The sequence below is a fragment of the Mercenaria mercenaria genome, chromosome 16 (genome assembly GCF_021730395.1).
Source record: "Mercenaria mercenaria strain notata chromosome 16, MADL_Memer_1, whole genome shotgun sequence".
Taxonomy (NCBI): domain Eukaryota; kingdom Metazoa; phylum Mollusca; class Bivalvia; order Venerida; family Veneridae; genus Mercenaria; species Mercenaria mercenaria.
Window position 1 is genome coordinate 13,483,155 of NC_069376.1, and position 17,753 is coordinate 13,500,907.

The window sequence follows — 17,753 nt, forward strand, 5'->3', positions numbered from 1 at the left end:
CTTGGCGGACTACTTTCTGGATTTTTTTTTTAAAACGACGCCATCTTGTTTTTGAGAATAACTGCTAAAAGACATATTTATGCAATTATTTTCATAAACGCGCTTTTATTAGGTATGTGAGACCATCACAAACGTATAGTGTATGCATACCGTACTTGCAATTACTACAAAAAGTTTTTATAACGGAAACGCTCGGAGAAACGGAAAGTGACTCATGTATAGCGTTTGTTCAGAATTTTAGCTTTCTACTCGTCAATCTAGGAATATATTGCATCTGTAATGGAGTGTAATTGAATAAAATCATCGAGGAAACGGTTTGCCTATTCGTTTTGTCAAGCGGCGATATGGCGTGTATATAAGTCTCGTCAATCGTTTGCTTGGTGAGGATGGGCAATCCGACATTCAACTGAACTTCGGACAAAACTTCACTTGGCAGCAAATTAAAATTATTCTTTAATGTTCAGCAGAACAGAGAAGTCAGACACAAAGCAGAACAAGGTTAGCCTTTGTTTTTCGGCTCTAATTTTATAATATTTTTATTTTAAAGACCTGTTTGTGTAATGGTGGGGCGTATTAATTTCTGTGCAAGACAGACTCGGATCTAGTTGGTGGTAAATTTTGAATTTTAATTAAAGAATGATTTTAGATCAGAAGGTAGGATAAATAGAACATTAGGTTACTGTCTTATAAATTTAAATTTATTAAGTTCGTCTACGAAAAAATAAAAGTCTCGGCAGAGCTTCGACTTTTATATTTTCTCCGACTCACTTAATAAATTTAAATTTATAAGACAGTAACCTAATATTCTCTATGTCTGTACATGATATGTGTTTTAGATCCAATAAATGTTATGTCTGTACATGATATGTAAGTCGCTTTAGCAATATGTTTCTCAATCTATATAGTGCATCAGTTTTTTGAAAGAAACAAAACAGCATTTATGCGATAGAGTATATATGTCTGACAGAAAAGTCTTTGTTTAGGGTGAGCTTATTTGGAAACAGAAATGCACCTGACGTGTACATTGAAGCTGCTATTATTGGCAATGAAAAAAGTGCATGTTATCTTAGGTATAAAGTATTTGAGAGGAAATGGAATAAGATCACAGTTGTTTTACATGCATTTGAACCTAGCTACATAATTATATTCTAGTCACTATAGTCAGTATTGTAAATACAACGAGTGCGTTACCGAGGTATTTCTCTGGCAGGTTGCGTTTTTTGTGATATAAGTTTGATAAATCTAGAATAACGACTACATAGATAGAACCTGATTCCTCCCTTACATTTGTTTTCAAGAACATTCAAAACTAAATCTAGTTATTACTCCAAGTCCAATTTCGGAACCTAATTCGGAACATGGAACTTCACCAAAGCACAGCCAACATCACGCGCACGTGCACTCGACCAGCACGCACAAACACTTGAACAGACACAGGAAAGTTTAACACAGGAAGATAAAAGGAATAAAGAAGGGGACACATTGGACTCCGCGCTGGTACAGTCGGTGTCCATAGTAACATCGCGCTGGTACAGTCGGTGTCAATAGTGACCTCGCCCTGGTACAGTCGGTGTCCATAGTAACCTCGCTAGCCAATCAGAGCTTACCTTTCAACATTAGGCAAGTCTATATTTAACCTTGGTTTTTGATATTTACAATTCTTAATAATTCTAGGATCAGGGCCCGTGTTCATAAAGCTCCAAAGGAGAAAACTTAGGAAAATCCTTAACTTTGTAAAATTTCCTAAACAACATAGCACAAAAGAAAATTGTAAACTTTATAAGATTTATTGATAATCTTCATTACTATGCCAGAATGAATGTGACAATATTGTTAGACATTCCAACTATGTCTTCGATTGTCCACAAAATGCTTTGAAACGTTTCCCTTAGTTAGTCCTTTAGGGATAATTTTCCCTTAGGAGCTTTATGTATACGGGCCCAGGTGGCCGGTTAGCTCAGTCGATAAAGCACTTGCTCTGTAAGCAAGGGGTCACGGATTCGAGTCTGTTTGACTGCACATTATTCTTACTACGAGATATTTGAACAGGTCGTCTGATTGGTTCAAATAAAATAGATTTGCGAAAATAAAAATTGAAATATTGGAAATCCAAAATATACGAATGTGAATGGGTCATTCTCAGATCTTCGTTTAGAAGATCAAGTACATGTACTTTAATCAGATTGTCACGGAAAGCAAACCACTTATTTTTGTAACAAGCTACTGTAAAAATCACTGAGCTAGCGCGATTCATGGATTTGTAGGAAGTCCCAGTGTCTTTTATACCTGTCAGTAACATTTTATACTGAATATTAAATGGGTTATATTAAATAAGAAAAGTTAAACGAGTAACTGATTGTTAGGATGTCTAATGCGGTGTTCCGTTGAATCGTGACTTTTTACTTAATACTAAACCGCGATGCACGATGCTTCGATGACGAAAACGCGATGGCACGATGATGAAACAACGATGGTACGATGGTGAAAACGCGATGACACGATGATGAAATCGCGATGGTACGATGGTGAAATGTCGATGTAATATCGCGTTTTCATCATCGTACCATCGCGTTTTCACCATCGCACCATCGCGTTTTCATCATCGTACCATCGTGCAATCGTGTTTTCACCATCGTACCATCGCGTTTTCACCATCTTACCATCGCGTTATCATCATCGTACCATCGCGTTTTCGCCATCGTACCATCGCGTTTTCACCATCGTGCCATCGCGTTATCGTCATCGTACCATCGTATTTCACCATCGTGCCATCGCGTTTTCACCATCGTACCATCGCTTTCCGGTTAGAAATGCGTAGTCCCGTGCACTTGTATTTTTGTCAACAATAGATGAATGTATCTCAATGTATACTGTGAGAAGAAATTTACCATTTAGATTATGCTGTTTTGCAAAATGTTTCACCAAATGATCTGTATTTTATGTATATATGAAAGTAAATAAAAAGCCGGGTGTAATAGTCACAAGGTGTTATTCAAACTCAGCTTATTCTTTAAGTTATTAGGATGTAGAAGGTACATAATGCAATGTGAAAATGAGATTATATCAAGCCACATATACTGTACCACTGCGCATGACCACCGGAAGGCGATGGTACGATGGTGAAAATGCGATGGTACGGTGGTGATAACGCGATGGTACGATGATGAAAACGCGATGACATGATGGTGGAAACGCGATGGTACGATGATGAAAACGCGATGTTACGATGATACGATGGTGAAAACGCGATGGTACGATGATGAAAACGCGACATTACATCGACATTTCACCATCGTACCATTGCGATTTCATCATCGTGCCATCGAGTTTTCACCATCGTACTATCGTTGTTTCATCACCGTGCCATCGCGTTTTCGTCATCGTACCATCGTGCATCGCGGTTTAGTTTTAAATAAAAAGTCACGATTGTCCAAACGGAACACCGTAGTCTAACCTTTAGCCTGCTGGCGAAAAGTGATTCTCTGCCTTTGCGGTATGTGCAGACCAAGAGTGAACATATCTCCAAATGATAAATGGCACGGCTAGAATTGAATGATTAACAAGTAAATTTTAGAAATTTAGCAGGTAAAGGCTGAAATGCATGTTATCAAGTGTAAACACTGATGTAAGTCGTACTGCGCAGTTTAAACAAAACTTTCCATGCGTAAAATGTGATTCATTTGCATACGTACCGAGTGTATACATTATATTTATACCTGGATTCTTTGGACTGATTTTTAAGCTGTTTAATGGGATCTTTTTAGTTACAATGAATTAAAATATTTGATGGTTTGTCAGGCAAAAAAGTAAGGTAAGATATCAAAGTTTAAGAAATAAAATTCGTAACAATACATGTATGTTGTATGGCCTCACTGATAACATCTTTATTGAGCATATTATTGGTGTACTTAATTGCGTTCAATTCGAAAGTGTGTTTTTGTTTGTTATTTAACAAATAATCAAAGCATTCGAGTGGTTTATCGTCTAATTTACCACGGTTCAGAGTTCAGGTGCGTAGGAATTGAACCACGAGGGCGTTAGCCCGAGTGGTTAAATACTGAAGCATCTGAACGATGTACCTTGGTAAATTAGGCGATAAATCACAAGAGAGCCTTTATTGTTTTCATTCTGACATGCTCATTGATATATTATAATAAATATTATGCTTTCTCCGTGACTATTTGATAAACGACATTGTGTCTGCAATCATTAGTCCTCCACCTCTGATTCATGTGGGGAAGTTGGCAGTTACTTGCGGAGAACAGGTTTGTACTGGTACAGAATCCAGGAACACTGGTTAGGTTAACTGCCCGCCGTTACATGACTGAAATACTGTTGAAAAACGGCGTTAAACCCAAAACAAACAAAAAACAAAAAAAATATTATGCTGGACTTCATTTACCGGAGGAGTAATGTATCGGACGTCATGCGGCAATTTGACGTCATAATTGACATCATAATGCTCTGGCGCGTCAACCGTTGTTTACCGCAGATTCTAACACGATCCGATTCATTTTCCTATTAAACAAAGAAGGCTGGAGACAGTGATTTATTAAACAACAATTCACTGTTCTGACGTCACACCTATTACGTCATAGCGTCAAGCGGCGTAACGGCGCGCTGGAAAAGAACCCGATTGAAAACGGACAAATATTTAATGCATGCCGACAAGGTGTACTTTAAAGTCCTTGATAACGTGTTAGAATCGAAATAATATATCTCATTTAGTGATTTGCTCTTGAATAAATCACTGTTTGTCGTTCAGATGCGTAGCATTATATCACTCGGGCTACGCCCTCGTGATATAATTCCTTCGCATCTGAACTCCAAGCAGTGATTTATTCAGCGACAAATCACCGATGAGATATATTATTTCTTAAATATACAGAGCTTGATTTTCTTCTTTGTTTAACTGGATATCAAATCGAGCCATGTTAGAATCGTTTGTTTTCAGCTCTTCTCCTCTTCAAAGAGTCATCATTGATGGTGGCTTGAAGAATTTGATCCATGTTCCGGAGAATAAACATCATCATAGAAAGGAAGCATTGTTTTACATGAAAATTAAACAGCATATAAAACGTGTATATTATTCTACGACACCAATGTCAGTTTACTCATATAGAATCTATATTGAAATCCGGAACGGGCTACACTTCTGGACATTTCATCACCATTTTAAAAAATTGTTATGCAATAACGTATCAGTGTTTAAACAACATAACAAGGTACAACATCGTTTTTCTTTTGACAATTGTTTACATAAATGTCTTTGCAAGTGGCATTCACTTAGGACAATTCCCCTAGGAATATTTCAAATATCCAACACAGTAAAACACGTATTAGACAGATGAGTTGTTTGTCAAGATGTTGTTTGTTTACTGATAATTTCTGTTGTTTCGTGATATACTGCTAAAATTTGATGCCATTTTGACAGAGAACGTGACATTTTAGGCACTAGATAAAGTCTGTAACCCGCACGAGGCCCCGTCTTAACTTTTGGACGTAGATCTAACAAAATTGAAGAGGATAGAATTTTAATGAAAAAAAAATCCCACGTGTTTGTGGCTGGATCGAACTTGGATCGCATTGGTGGAAGGCAAATGCTCTAATCACTGAGCCAAAGAGTTGACTCCCCGGGGCAGTTGTCAGAGACTTGAAACATGAGGCTATACGTAAGTAGCATCTTTAGAATATTTCATTATATGTTTAATATCTCTTACGTTTGTCAACTTCCTAACTAACCAAACTGCAAAATGTTTTATTTTCTCCTAAAGTTCTGTTTTGTTATAAATGTTTTTCAGTATGGCTGAGAAAGGGGAACTCCTAGAAGATGTCAAAGATTTCTGTGACTTTTTCCTTTCCAAACATAAGTCGGATATAATGTTTACATTTTCTGAAGATGAGAGAACAGTGCAACAAGATTCAGCAGAAAACTATCTTCACCGTTCAAGTTATTCTTCCGTTGCCAATGACAACACGTGCATTCCAGTCGTTGGTATTCCAGCTCATAAGTTTATACTTTGTAGACAAAGTGCAGTGTTTCAAGCTATGTTTAATGGACCTCTCGCGAACAATGCAGACACAGCACCAATAGAGGATATTGAACCCGAAATTATGGAAGAATTGTTAAGGTATAACTTCATTCCGTTATTTTTATAATTTGCCTTAATGTATATTAAAGCAGGGTTTTAAAACAATTTTGTGCACATGCAAATATTGCAAAAGTAATTTATACTCTTTAGAACAATGAAAGTGCACGTTTTATACCAAACCAATATACATGTATACAAATAAATGTTACGTTCTCCTCAACCACGGTAGCTTGTATTTCTACTACCATCCCGGAATCGAACTTACAACAAATCAATTATTCGTGTTGAGCGACCTGTGGTTTACTACTTTTTCTATTTTATGAGATTGAGAAGTGTTTTTATACTTCGAATATTAATTAACATATACACTTAGAACATTGATCGATGTTTCTACAGGCCTACTTTTTATCTATATGACCAATGTATCAATATGACCAATGTACCTATATGACCAATTTATCTATATGACCAATGTATCAATATGACCAATGTACCTATATGACCAATTTATCTATATGACCAATGTATCAATATGACCAATGTACCTATATGACCAATTTATCTATATGACCAATGTATCTATATGACCAATGTACCTATATGACCAATGTACCTATATGACCTATATGACCAATGTATCTATATGACCAATGTATCTATATGACCAATGTATCTATATGACCAATGTACCTATATGACCAATGTACCTATATGACCAATGTATCTATATGACCAATGTATCTATATGACCAATGTACCAATGTACCTATATGACCAATGTACCTATATGACCAATGTACCTATATGACCAATGTATCTATATGACCAATGTATCTATATGACCAATGTACCTATATGACCAATGTACCTATATGACCAATGTATCTATATGACCAATGTACCTATATGACCAATTTATCTATATGACCAATGTATCTATATGACCAATTTATCTATATGACCAATGTATCTATATGACCAATGTACCTATATGACCAATGTATCTATATGACCAATGTACCTATATGACCTATATGACCAATGTATCTATATGACCAATGTATCTATATGACCAATGTATCTATATGACCAATGTACCTATATGACCAATGTATCTATATGACCAATGTACCTATATGACCTATATGACCAATGTATCTATATGACCAATGTATCTATATGACCAATGTATCTATATGACCAATGTACCTATATGACCAATGTACCTATATGACCAATGTATCTATATGACCAATGTACCTATATGACCAATGTACCTATATGACCAATGTACCTATATGACCAATGTATCTATATGACCAATGTATCTATATGACCAATGTACCTATATGACCAATGTATCTATATGACCAATGTACCTATATGACCAATGTACCTATATGACCTATATGACCAATGTACCTATATGACCTATATGACCAATGTATCTATATGACCAATGTACCTATATGACCTATATGACCAATGTACCTATATGACCTATATGACCAATGTATCTATATGACCAATGTACCTATATGACCAATGTACCTATATGACCTATATGACCAATGTACCTATATGACCAATGTATCTATATGACCAATGTACCTATATGACCAATTTATCTATATGACTAATGTACCTATATGACCAATGTATCTATATGACCAATGTACCTATATGACCAATTTATCTATATGACCAATGTACCTATATGACCAATGTATCTATATGACTAATGTACCTATATGACCAATGTACCTATATGACCAATGTATCTATATGACCAATGTACCTATATGACCAATTTATCTATATGACTAATGTACCTATATGACCAATGTACCTATATGACCAATGTACCTATATGACCAATGTATCTATATGACCAATGTACCTATATGACCAATGTATCTATATGACCAATGTACCTATATGACCAATGTATCTATATGACCAATGTACCTATATGAGCAATGTACCTATGTGACCAATGTATCTATATGACCAATGTACCTATATGACCAATGTATCAATATGACCAATGTACCTATATGACCAATGTACCTATGTGACCAATGTATCTATATGACCAATGTATCTATATGACCAATTTATCTATATGACCAATGTACCTATATGACCAATCTACCTATATGACCAATGTACCTATATGAGCAATGTACCTATATGACCAATGTATCTATATGACCAATGTACCTATATGACCAATGTATCTATATGACCAATTTATCTATATGACCAATGTACCTATATGACCAATGTATCTATATGACCAATGTATCTATATGACCAATGTATCTATATGACCAATGTACCTATATGACCAATGTACCTATATGAGCAATGTACCTATATGACCAATGTATCTATATGACCAATGTACCTATATGACCAATGTATCAATATGACCAATGTACCTATATGACCAATGTACCTATGTGACCAATGTATCTATATGACCAATGTACCTATATGACCAATGTATCTATATGACCAATTTATCTATATGACCAATGTACCTATATGACCAATGTACCTATATGACCAATGTACCTATGTGACCAATGTATCTATATGACCAATGTACCTATATGACCAATGTATCTATATGACCAATGTATCTATATGACCAATGTACCTATATGACCAATGTACCTATGTGACCAATGTATCTATATGACCAATGTATCTATATGACCAATGTACCTATATGACCAATGTACCTATATGACCTATATGACCAATGTACCTATATGACCAATGTACCTATATGACCAATGTACCTATATGACCAATTTATCTATATGACCAATGTACCTATATGACCAATGTATCTATATGACCAATGTACCTATATGACCAATGTACCTATATGACCAATGTATCTATATGACCAATGTACCTATATGACCAATGTATCTATATGACCAATTTATCTATATGACCAGTGTACCTATATGACCAATGTACCTATATGACCTATATGACCAATGTACCTATATGACCTATATGACCAATGTACCTATATGACCAATGTATCTATATGACCAATGTACCTATATGACCAATGTATCTATATGACCAATGTACCTATATGACCAATGTACCTATATGACCAATTTATCTATATGACCAATGTATCTATATGACCAATGTACCTATATGACCTATATGACCAATGTACCTATATGACCTATATGACCAATGTACCTATATGACCAATGAATCTATATGACCAATGTACCTATATGACCAATGTATCTATATGACCAATGTATCTATATGACCAATTTATCTATATGACCAATGTACCTATATGACCAATGTATCTATATGACCAATGTACCTATATGACCAATGTACCTATATGACCAATTTATCTATATGACCAATGTACCTATATGACCAATGTACCTATATGACCAATTTATCTATATGACCAATGTATCTATATGACCAATGTACCTATATGACCTATATGACCAATGTACCTATATGACCAATGTATCTATATGACCAATGTACCTATATGACCAATGTACCTATATGACCAATGTATCTATATGACCAATGTACCTATATGAGCTATATGACCAATGTACCTATATGACCAATGTATCTATATGACCAATGTACCTATATGACCAATGTATCTATATGACCAATGTACCTATATGACCAATGTACCTATATGACCTATATGACCAACGTACCTATATGACCAATGTATCTATATGACCAATGTACCTATATGACCAATTTATCTATATGACCGTTGTACCTATATGACCAATGTACCTATATGACCTATATGACCAATGTACCTATATGACCAATGTATCTATATGACCAATGTACCTATATGACCAATGTACCTATATGACCAATTTATCTATATGACCAATATACCTATATGACCAATGTACCTATATGACCTATATGACCAATGTACCTATATGACCAATGTATCTATATGACCAATGTATCTATATGACCAATGTATCTGTATGACCAATGTATCTATATGACCAATGTACCTATATGACCAATGTACCTATATGACCAATGTATCTATATGACCAATGTACCTATATGACCAATGTACCTATATGACCTATATGACCAATGTACCTATATGACCAATGTATCTATATGACCAATGTACCTATATGACCAATGTATCTATATGACCAATGTATCTATATGACCAATGTACCTATATGACCAATGTATCTATATGACCAATGTACCTATATGACCAATGTACCTATATGACCAATGTATCTATATGACCAATGTACCTATATGACCAATGTATCTATATGAACAATGTACCTATATGACCAATGTACCTATATGACCTATATGACCAATGTACCTATATGACCAATGTATCTATATGACCAATGTACCTATATGACCAATGTACCTATATGACCTATATGACCAATGTATCTATATGACCAATGTACCTATATGACCAATGTACCTATATGACCAATGTATCTATATGACCAATGTACCTATATGACCAATGTACCTATATGACCTATATGACCAATGTACCTATATGACCAATGTACCTATATGACCAATGTATCTATATGACCAATGTACCTATATGACCAATGTATCTATATGACCAATGTATCTATATGACCAATGTATCTATATGACCAATGTACCTATATGACCAATGTACCTATATGACCAATGTACCTATATGACCAATGTACCTATATGACCTATATGACCAATGTACCTATATGACCAATGTATCTATATGACCAATGTATCTATATGACCAATGTACCTATATGACCAATGTACCTATATGACCAATGTACCTATATGACCAATGTATCTATACATTGTCTTTGTTTTGAAGATTGGGCAATATATCGATACTTTGCAGACTGTTTTTTCTGTAGTTTGAAGACTGATACATGTATATATATTCTATACATGAAGTCTATACTTCGAAGATTGACCAATGTATCTATACATTGTCTTTATATTGAAGATTGGACAATGTTATATAAAGACTGATCAGTGTGTCTTTATTTTGTAGAATGATCTATATGGCTTTACCTGAAGAACGGTTATTGTATTTTATTTAGAACTTATTATTCAGTCACGTGTTCACGTGTTTTATTTTCCAGATTTGTTTATTGCGGTACAGCGAATTTAAACGGAAATAACGTCTTGCGTTGTGTGTATGCGGCAAGAAAGTACGATATTACAGGTCTTCAAGAAAAGTGTGTTGAATTTCTGAAAGACAACATCGATACTGAAAATACATGTTTCATTCATAAGCAGGCAATTTTCTTTGACTTAGAAATTCTCCAGAGTCATTGTTTTAAGTTTATGCTAGAACATTTTGATGAGGTTTCCAAAACGGACGGTTTCTTAGAAGTGTCACATTCCACACTGCTGGAACTTGTAAAAAATGATGATTTATTGAGCGAGGAAGTGAATATTTTCAACGCTTGCATAAATTGGTCTGAAAACCAATGCAGAGCGAATAGCTTAGAAATAAATCCGGAAAATTCCAGACTCAATCTAGGGGAGATAATTTACCAAATAAGATTTCCAATCATGAGTAAACATGATTTCAGGAAAGCGGTAATTCCGACTAAAATTTTGACAAATGAAGAGGAACACGATATTTCTGACTATCTAGCAACAACCTGTTTTATTTCAATGGACAAGTTTATTAACCAAGAAAGAACTGGTAGGTTTATAACTGTTGAAACGCAAGAATACAAACGTTATCGTAGTATACCAATATTCGGATGCCATTTCCGTGTGCATGTACAACCTGAACAAACTGCTTGTAGGCCTAACGATGAACCACCACTACTTCTGCTTAAATCTCTTACTGGTTCGTTTGTACCACGGGTATTGGCAATTTATCTAACTCAGCGAAGGTCTACGCAGAAGATTTTAATTGAGGATTATAAATGTGACAAGAATTTAATTGTATTTCCAAAGCCCATTAAAGTTTCTAAAGAGCTGAATTTGGAATTGCAGGTATTCAAGGAACACTGTCGAAGTAGCCATTTGGGTGTTTTTACAGTTATTACAGAAAAACACGTTTTCTTAACCGAACGTTACTTGGAGTTCGTACAGGAGTTTGTGAAAGATGTCAAATGTGTTATAAGTGAAATACCAACAGGTCTAACTAGTATGACATTCCTAAAATAGACCGTGCTTGCAAAATAAACCCAGATACTTGTTCCTAAATCTGACCACGCTGAAAGTGCAGTAACAAGACAAATGAAAGTAATTACGGCAAGTGTCTTTATACAAAAGGTCATCCGTAAGGCCATTGAAAATACATTTTGATTTTTGCATGCCAAATATTTTTCTCTTTAGAGTTCTTTAAATCCAGAAAAATACGTTTTATTTCTTTTTAAACAGGTTGATATTCGTCTACTTAAAAAAAAATCAATTAAAAATGGCCAATTCACAATCGAATAGAGACCATTTCTGTATTATCCGTTCCGGATTTCGCATACCGGGTTTTATCCTCTCTAGTAGTTTAATCATAAGCACCGAACTGTGGAGGCGGAAAAATCTAGCATCCATCTTAGCCGCGATCAAATTGCAGGCTTACTTGTATCAGATCAACGAGTTTTAGCACAAGTTTGCATCTAACTTTTTTACTGTCTACTTATGGCTGACAATGAGATAATCTGTTAATAATGATATTTTGTTGTCGCCGTAAAAGAACGTCCCGTTTAGATTAAGCGGCTTATGGATGAAAAATTGAAAGTATCTGCTAGTCAGATAATGATTAAGATCAATATTTGTTCACAACCCTTCAAGACACAGATGTTTGAATAAAATCCACTGAAAACTTCATGCAGAACAATACTGTAATGCTTAATACACGAGTCATGTCGCCATATTGGATTTCACAGATCAGGTCAGTATGGCGCTATTTCCTTGTGTAATTTTATTGAAGACAAAATTTGAGGGGATAATTGATCTTTTAAAACCATTTTTCTTTTCTGTCACACTTTTGTGCTGGTTTTGCTAATTCAGTTTTTTATTTACATAAGTTCTTATAGAAGTTTTTAGGCCTATGGTCAGGATCAGCAGCTTTTCCACAGCTTTAGATGTGCTTAATTTGTGTGCTTTTTAGATATATAACATTTTCTTTTACAGCTACTTATATTCTTGTTGACCTCATATATATATATTTGTTAATGGTCGGTTAAAAAGCTCATCAGAGCTTATGTTTCATATGTTTGTGTCTTGCCGACTTGAAATTAAACTTATTGTATTGTATTGTATTGTATTGTATTGTATTGTATTGTAACTAAAACTTCCAGGCCAAAGTAGAATCGCGCTTGTTGTTGTCCACTAAATTGAAATGCCTTTGGGGAAAACTGCTTTAAAACATGTCGACAAAGAACGTATACAATGTAAGAAAACTTTTCTATTTTATTCAGATAACATGGCAACGTTAATTAACAATATTTGAAAATAATAATTATCATATACTTGCATCACAGATATATATATGGATTGAAATAACGAACACATAACATGAGTATTATAGTGCTTATAATAGCTTCTTACAAAGTCAAACGTACTTTATGAAATAATATAATATAACAGGGACCTCCGTGGCCGAGTGACTTCAAATCACTTGCCCTTCATCGATGTGGGTTCGAGCCTCACTCGGGGCGTTGAATTCTTAATGTGATGAAGCCATCCAGCTGGCTTACGGAAGGTCGGTAGTTCTACCCAGGTGCCCGCTCGTGATGAAATAATGCACGGAGGGGCACCTTGGGTCTTACTCCACCATCGAAGCTGGAAATCGCCATATGACCTATCATGTGTCGGTCGGTGCGACGTTAACCACCCCCCCCCCCCCAAAAAAAAAAAATATATAACATAAATCTATTTAAAAGTGTTTCAGAAAACTTACAAGGTAAAAAGTTGCCAAACAAATAGCTTCTCCAACCATACGGAATTATAGTTCATGTATATTTAAGTTTGAGACAATAAAATACCTGATGTTTCAAATCTTCAATAAATATGCACGTTCGATTTAAAAAGAGAGACAAGAAAGATGAGACAATAACGTTATTCTCCCTATTTGATCATTGCATTCATGTGCACCGAAACTTTGTTTGTAGTATTCGTTGATACTTCGTTACCATTACTTTCTATTGTTACAATGAATCGTGTTCAAAGTTATTGATTTTTAGGCGTAAAGTAGTTTTCTGAATATCCCCACATATATAACAAGAGCACCGCCTTGCGGGTTCTGACGCTCATCTGATTTTTTTTTTGTATAATAGAAATATTGTCCTACCCATGATTTTCTAAGTCTAAAAAGGGTCATCATTCTTGCAAAAAAGCAGGAAAGAGTTATGTTTCTTGATGTACAGCGTCCGCTTATGATGGTGAAAAACTGTTGCAAGTTTTAAAGCAATTATTATAGCTTTGATAGTTTATGAGAAAAGTTGACTTAAACATAATACTCAACCAAGAAAATGATTTTCTAAGTCCAAAAGGGGCAATAATTATTGCAAAAAGCAGGATGGAGTTATGTTGCTTGCTGTACAGGGTAAGCTAATGATGGCGAACAAGTGTTGCAAGTTTCAAAGCAATAGCTTTGATAGTTTAAGAGAAAAAGTTGACCTAAACATAAAACTTAACCCAGAAATCTGATATTTTCTAAGTCCAAAAGGGGCCATAAATCTTGCAAAAAGCAGGATGGAGTGATGTTTCTTGCTGTACAGGGTCAACTTATGATGGTGAACAAGTGTTGCAAGTTTTAAAGCAATAGCTTTGATAGTTTAGGAGAAATGCTGACCTAAACCTAAAACTTAACCAAGAAAACTGATTTTCTAAGTCCAAAAGGAGCAATAATTCTTGCTAAAAGTAGGATGGAGTGATGTTTCTTGATTTAAAGGGTCTGCTTATGATGGTGAACAAGTATTCCAAGTTTCAAAACAATAGCTTTGATAGTTTAGGAGAAAAACTGACCTAAACATAAAACTTAACCAAGAAATCTGATATTTTCTAAGTACAAATGGGGCCATAAATCTTGCAAAAAGCAAGATGGTGTTATGTTTCTTGCTATACAGGGTCAGCTTATGATGGTGAACAAGTATTCCAAGTTTCAAAGCAATAGCTTTGATAGTTTAGGAGAAAAGCTGACCTAAACATAAAACTTAACCAGGCAACGCCGATGCAGACGCCGACACCGCTCAAGTGATGACAATAACTCATCATTTTTTTTTCAAAAAATCAGATGAGCTAATAAAACCAACGACCCTTTCTGTACAGGAGAAAATAGTTCAACCAGTGTTTCAGCACCCTCCTATAATTTGCTTATAACTTAAATCTTTCCTACGACAAGCGAAATAGATTCGAAAGCTAAAATGAAATACTAATTTAGCTGTAAAACAGCAATAACCAAGCTGTGTTCACACGGCTGAATAAGATGAGGAATACGTAGATCCGGGCGGGTACGTGTTTAACACATCCGTTTCCGGTACAGAGGCCAGTAACGGTGTTTTCTCTGTGACGTCATTATGAACTCGTGCTACTGACGTCTGCTGACGTGTTTTCTGGCAACATTTCTTTTCAATAAACCACGTAACACAGATTAAAATACCCTGCAAAGAAAAGGAATCATAGTATGAACGATGTTTTAGATTACTTTTTGTTTGTCAATGTATACTATACAAGCTGGCTTAAGGTAATAGGCCCCTAATAGTAATGTTTAAGAAATGGCTTTTGCTTGGTATATTCTTATAGTTGGCCGTGCTTCGCACTGTGTTGCAAATTTTTAAAAACTTTTACCGTGCCGTTTTTTATAAATTTTGTGTAATTTATGGTATTTCCTCAAGCTAAAGTAGAGACAAATTTCAAAGTGGCGACCTTTATCAAAAACCGTCGCAGAGAATTCAATATACCATTATTTTTATGAAAGAAACATCAAACTATTGGTAAACAATTATAAAACTTAAAATAAAACTTGTCAATATCTTTTTTTTTCTAGGGTGCCTCAAGTAAACAAATTTAATGAGACAGAATTCTAACTAACGTTAAAAATCAAGGCTGAATCCTGCGGGGCTGTTTTGAATTTTGTTCACTTCATTCAAAAATAACCTTGGGGCAGAAGTAAAACCTACCTACATTTCTTTCACAATATATAATCTAAAAGAATGAAAGCAAAATAGAGAACTTTCACCGCACGTAACTCAGTATTTTTAAAGATGTCTAACTCTACCCCTTCTGTTTCAGAGGTAAATTCACTTTGAACAGTAAGAAATCGCTTATCAAATGATTTTGTTTTCATTTTTGTAAATAAACCAATAACAAGTCTTGAAAGAAGTAAAATCTTACTAGAAAAAAAGGAAAATAAGGGGAAAACATTGGTCTCAGTGAGGCTTGAACCTACGCCCCCCTGAAAATTGCTATCAAAATAGGTTTATGGTAGGAATTAAATACTCTTCGAAAAGGAGGTACTCTATTATGGGCCTAATACTAGTACCTTAATACAGATATTAAAAGGTTGACATAAATCAATTACTTAAGTGGACAATCTCACAAAAAAATAATGCTTCAGAGTTCGTGAATCAAACAGTACTCTAAGATTTATCATATCCATCATTCAATAAAATACTCTATCATAAGATACGGACTTAAACATGGAAAAGCGGGTCCATCCGGAGTGATTGTAGCCAGCGCGTGCGCGCCCTCTAAAATCTAGCGAGATTACCCTAATGTACCATGCAACAGACACAAATGTCGGCTCGCTTTCACTCACAAACCGTGTCAATAGCATTCTATCTTATAGTGCTAAATTGTCAAAATTTATGCACTATGTTTGTCAAATGTACGTTCGTCTGAAAGTTTGGGGTATATTTGCGAACATTAATCCGAGGGGCGTGTCCGCGAACCCTAATGGAAGGTCCACGCTCCCTTTATATCCAAACCTAGATCCACTTTTGATCAAATATATTCGAAATATCTTACTATATATGATAAATATGTATATGTATTGCACCTAAAATCACAATTTTAAGGCATAGACACGGTTGCAGTCATTTGTGCCACAAAAACTTCCGTTTTTGTTGTGACATTATGTATATTTATATTCAACTGTCCATGCGCGGATCCAGAGGTGGGGTCAGGGAAAATCCAAAAAAAAAAAAGAAGGAAGAGAAAAAGGAAAGAAAACGGCTTTTCGGAAAAGCAACATTATAGGACCGCATTTAAAGTGTATGTGACTGCTACTACGTACGGCCCCGATATAATTCATATTTATGTTAATTATCTCAGAGAAACTAAGAATTTTACCATGTAAGGAATTTGAGCAAAATACATAAAATAGAAAAGAAGAATTAGACAAAAACAGTAATGTTAGTTTTCGTGAAACTTATGTCCGGCTGTGGTGGCACGCCGAATTATAAGATCTGTCAAAAATTGTCTTTTTTCTTTTTTTTTTACTTTCGCTAGTTTGTGTAAGCATTATAAAGTTTCATATTAATTACACTGTTGTTAATTCTGTAAACGAAGGCGTAAGTCCCTATCCATAAAAAAGAACGCAATTTGCGAAAATCATTAAGGTCGCCATAGAGACAAAAACTAGTATGGCGA

The 17,753-nt window shown here is 35.0% G+C and overlaps 2 protein-coding genes across 2 annotated transcripts in view; one reads left to right on the plus strand and one right to left on the minus strand.

Annotated features, from left to right (window-relative positions):
* The first annotated feature begins 3,625 nt into the window (after positions 1–3,625).
* On the plus strand, positions 3,626–13,415 carry LOC128549479 (kelch-like protein 8). Its single transcript, XM_053526136.1, has 3 exons — positions 3,626–3,811; positions 5,802–6,131; positions 11,282–13,415. Exons 2-3 carry the CDS (start codon positions 5,803–5,805, stop codon positions 12,324–12,326), a joined length of 1,374 nt encoding a protein of 457 aa, XP_053382111.1. The 5' UTR covers positions 3,626–3,811; position 5,802; the 3' UTR covers positions 12,327–13,415.
* Positions 13,416–13,553: 138 nt separating this feature from the next.
* The window catches only part of LOC123540520 (MFS-type transporter SLC18B1-like), a 34,622-nt gene continuing 30,422 nt past the window's right edge, over positions 13,554–17,753 (minus strand). Inside the window, exon 14 of the mRNA XM_045325611.2 lies at positions 13,554–15,763. Coding sequence (XP_045181546.2) covers positions 15,572–15,763 — 192 coding nt within the window. The 3' untranslated portion in view covers positions 13,554–15,571. The remainder of the gene's footprint in view (positions 15,764–17,753) is intronic.

What these genes read in the sequence shown, in the direction of transcription:
- LOC128549479 (XM_053526136.1), top strand. Translation starts at nt 5,803, where the DNA reads ATGGCTGAGAAAGGGGAACTCCTAGAAGATGTCAAAGATTTCTGTGAC. An exon ending in ATTATGGAAGAATTGTTAAG is followed by an intron (nt 6,132 to 11,281) that starts GTATAACTTCAT and finishes TTTATTTTCCAG; the next exon opens with ATTTGTTTATTGCGGTACAG.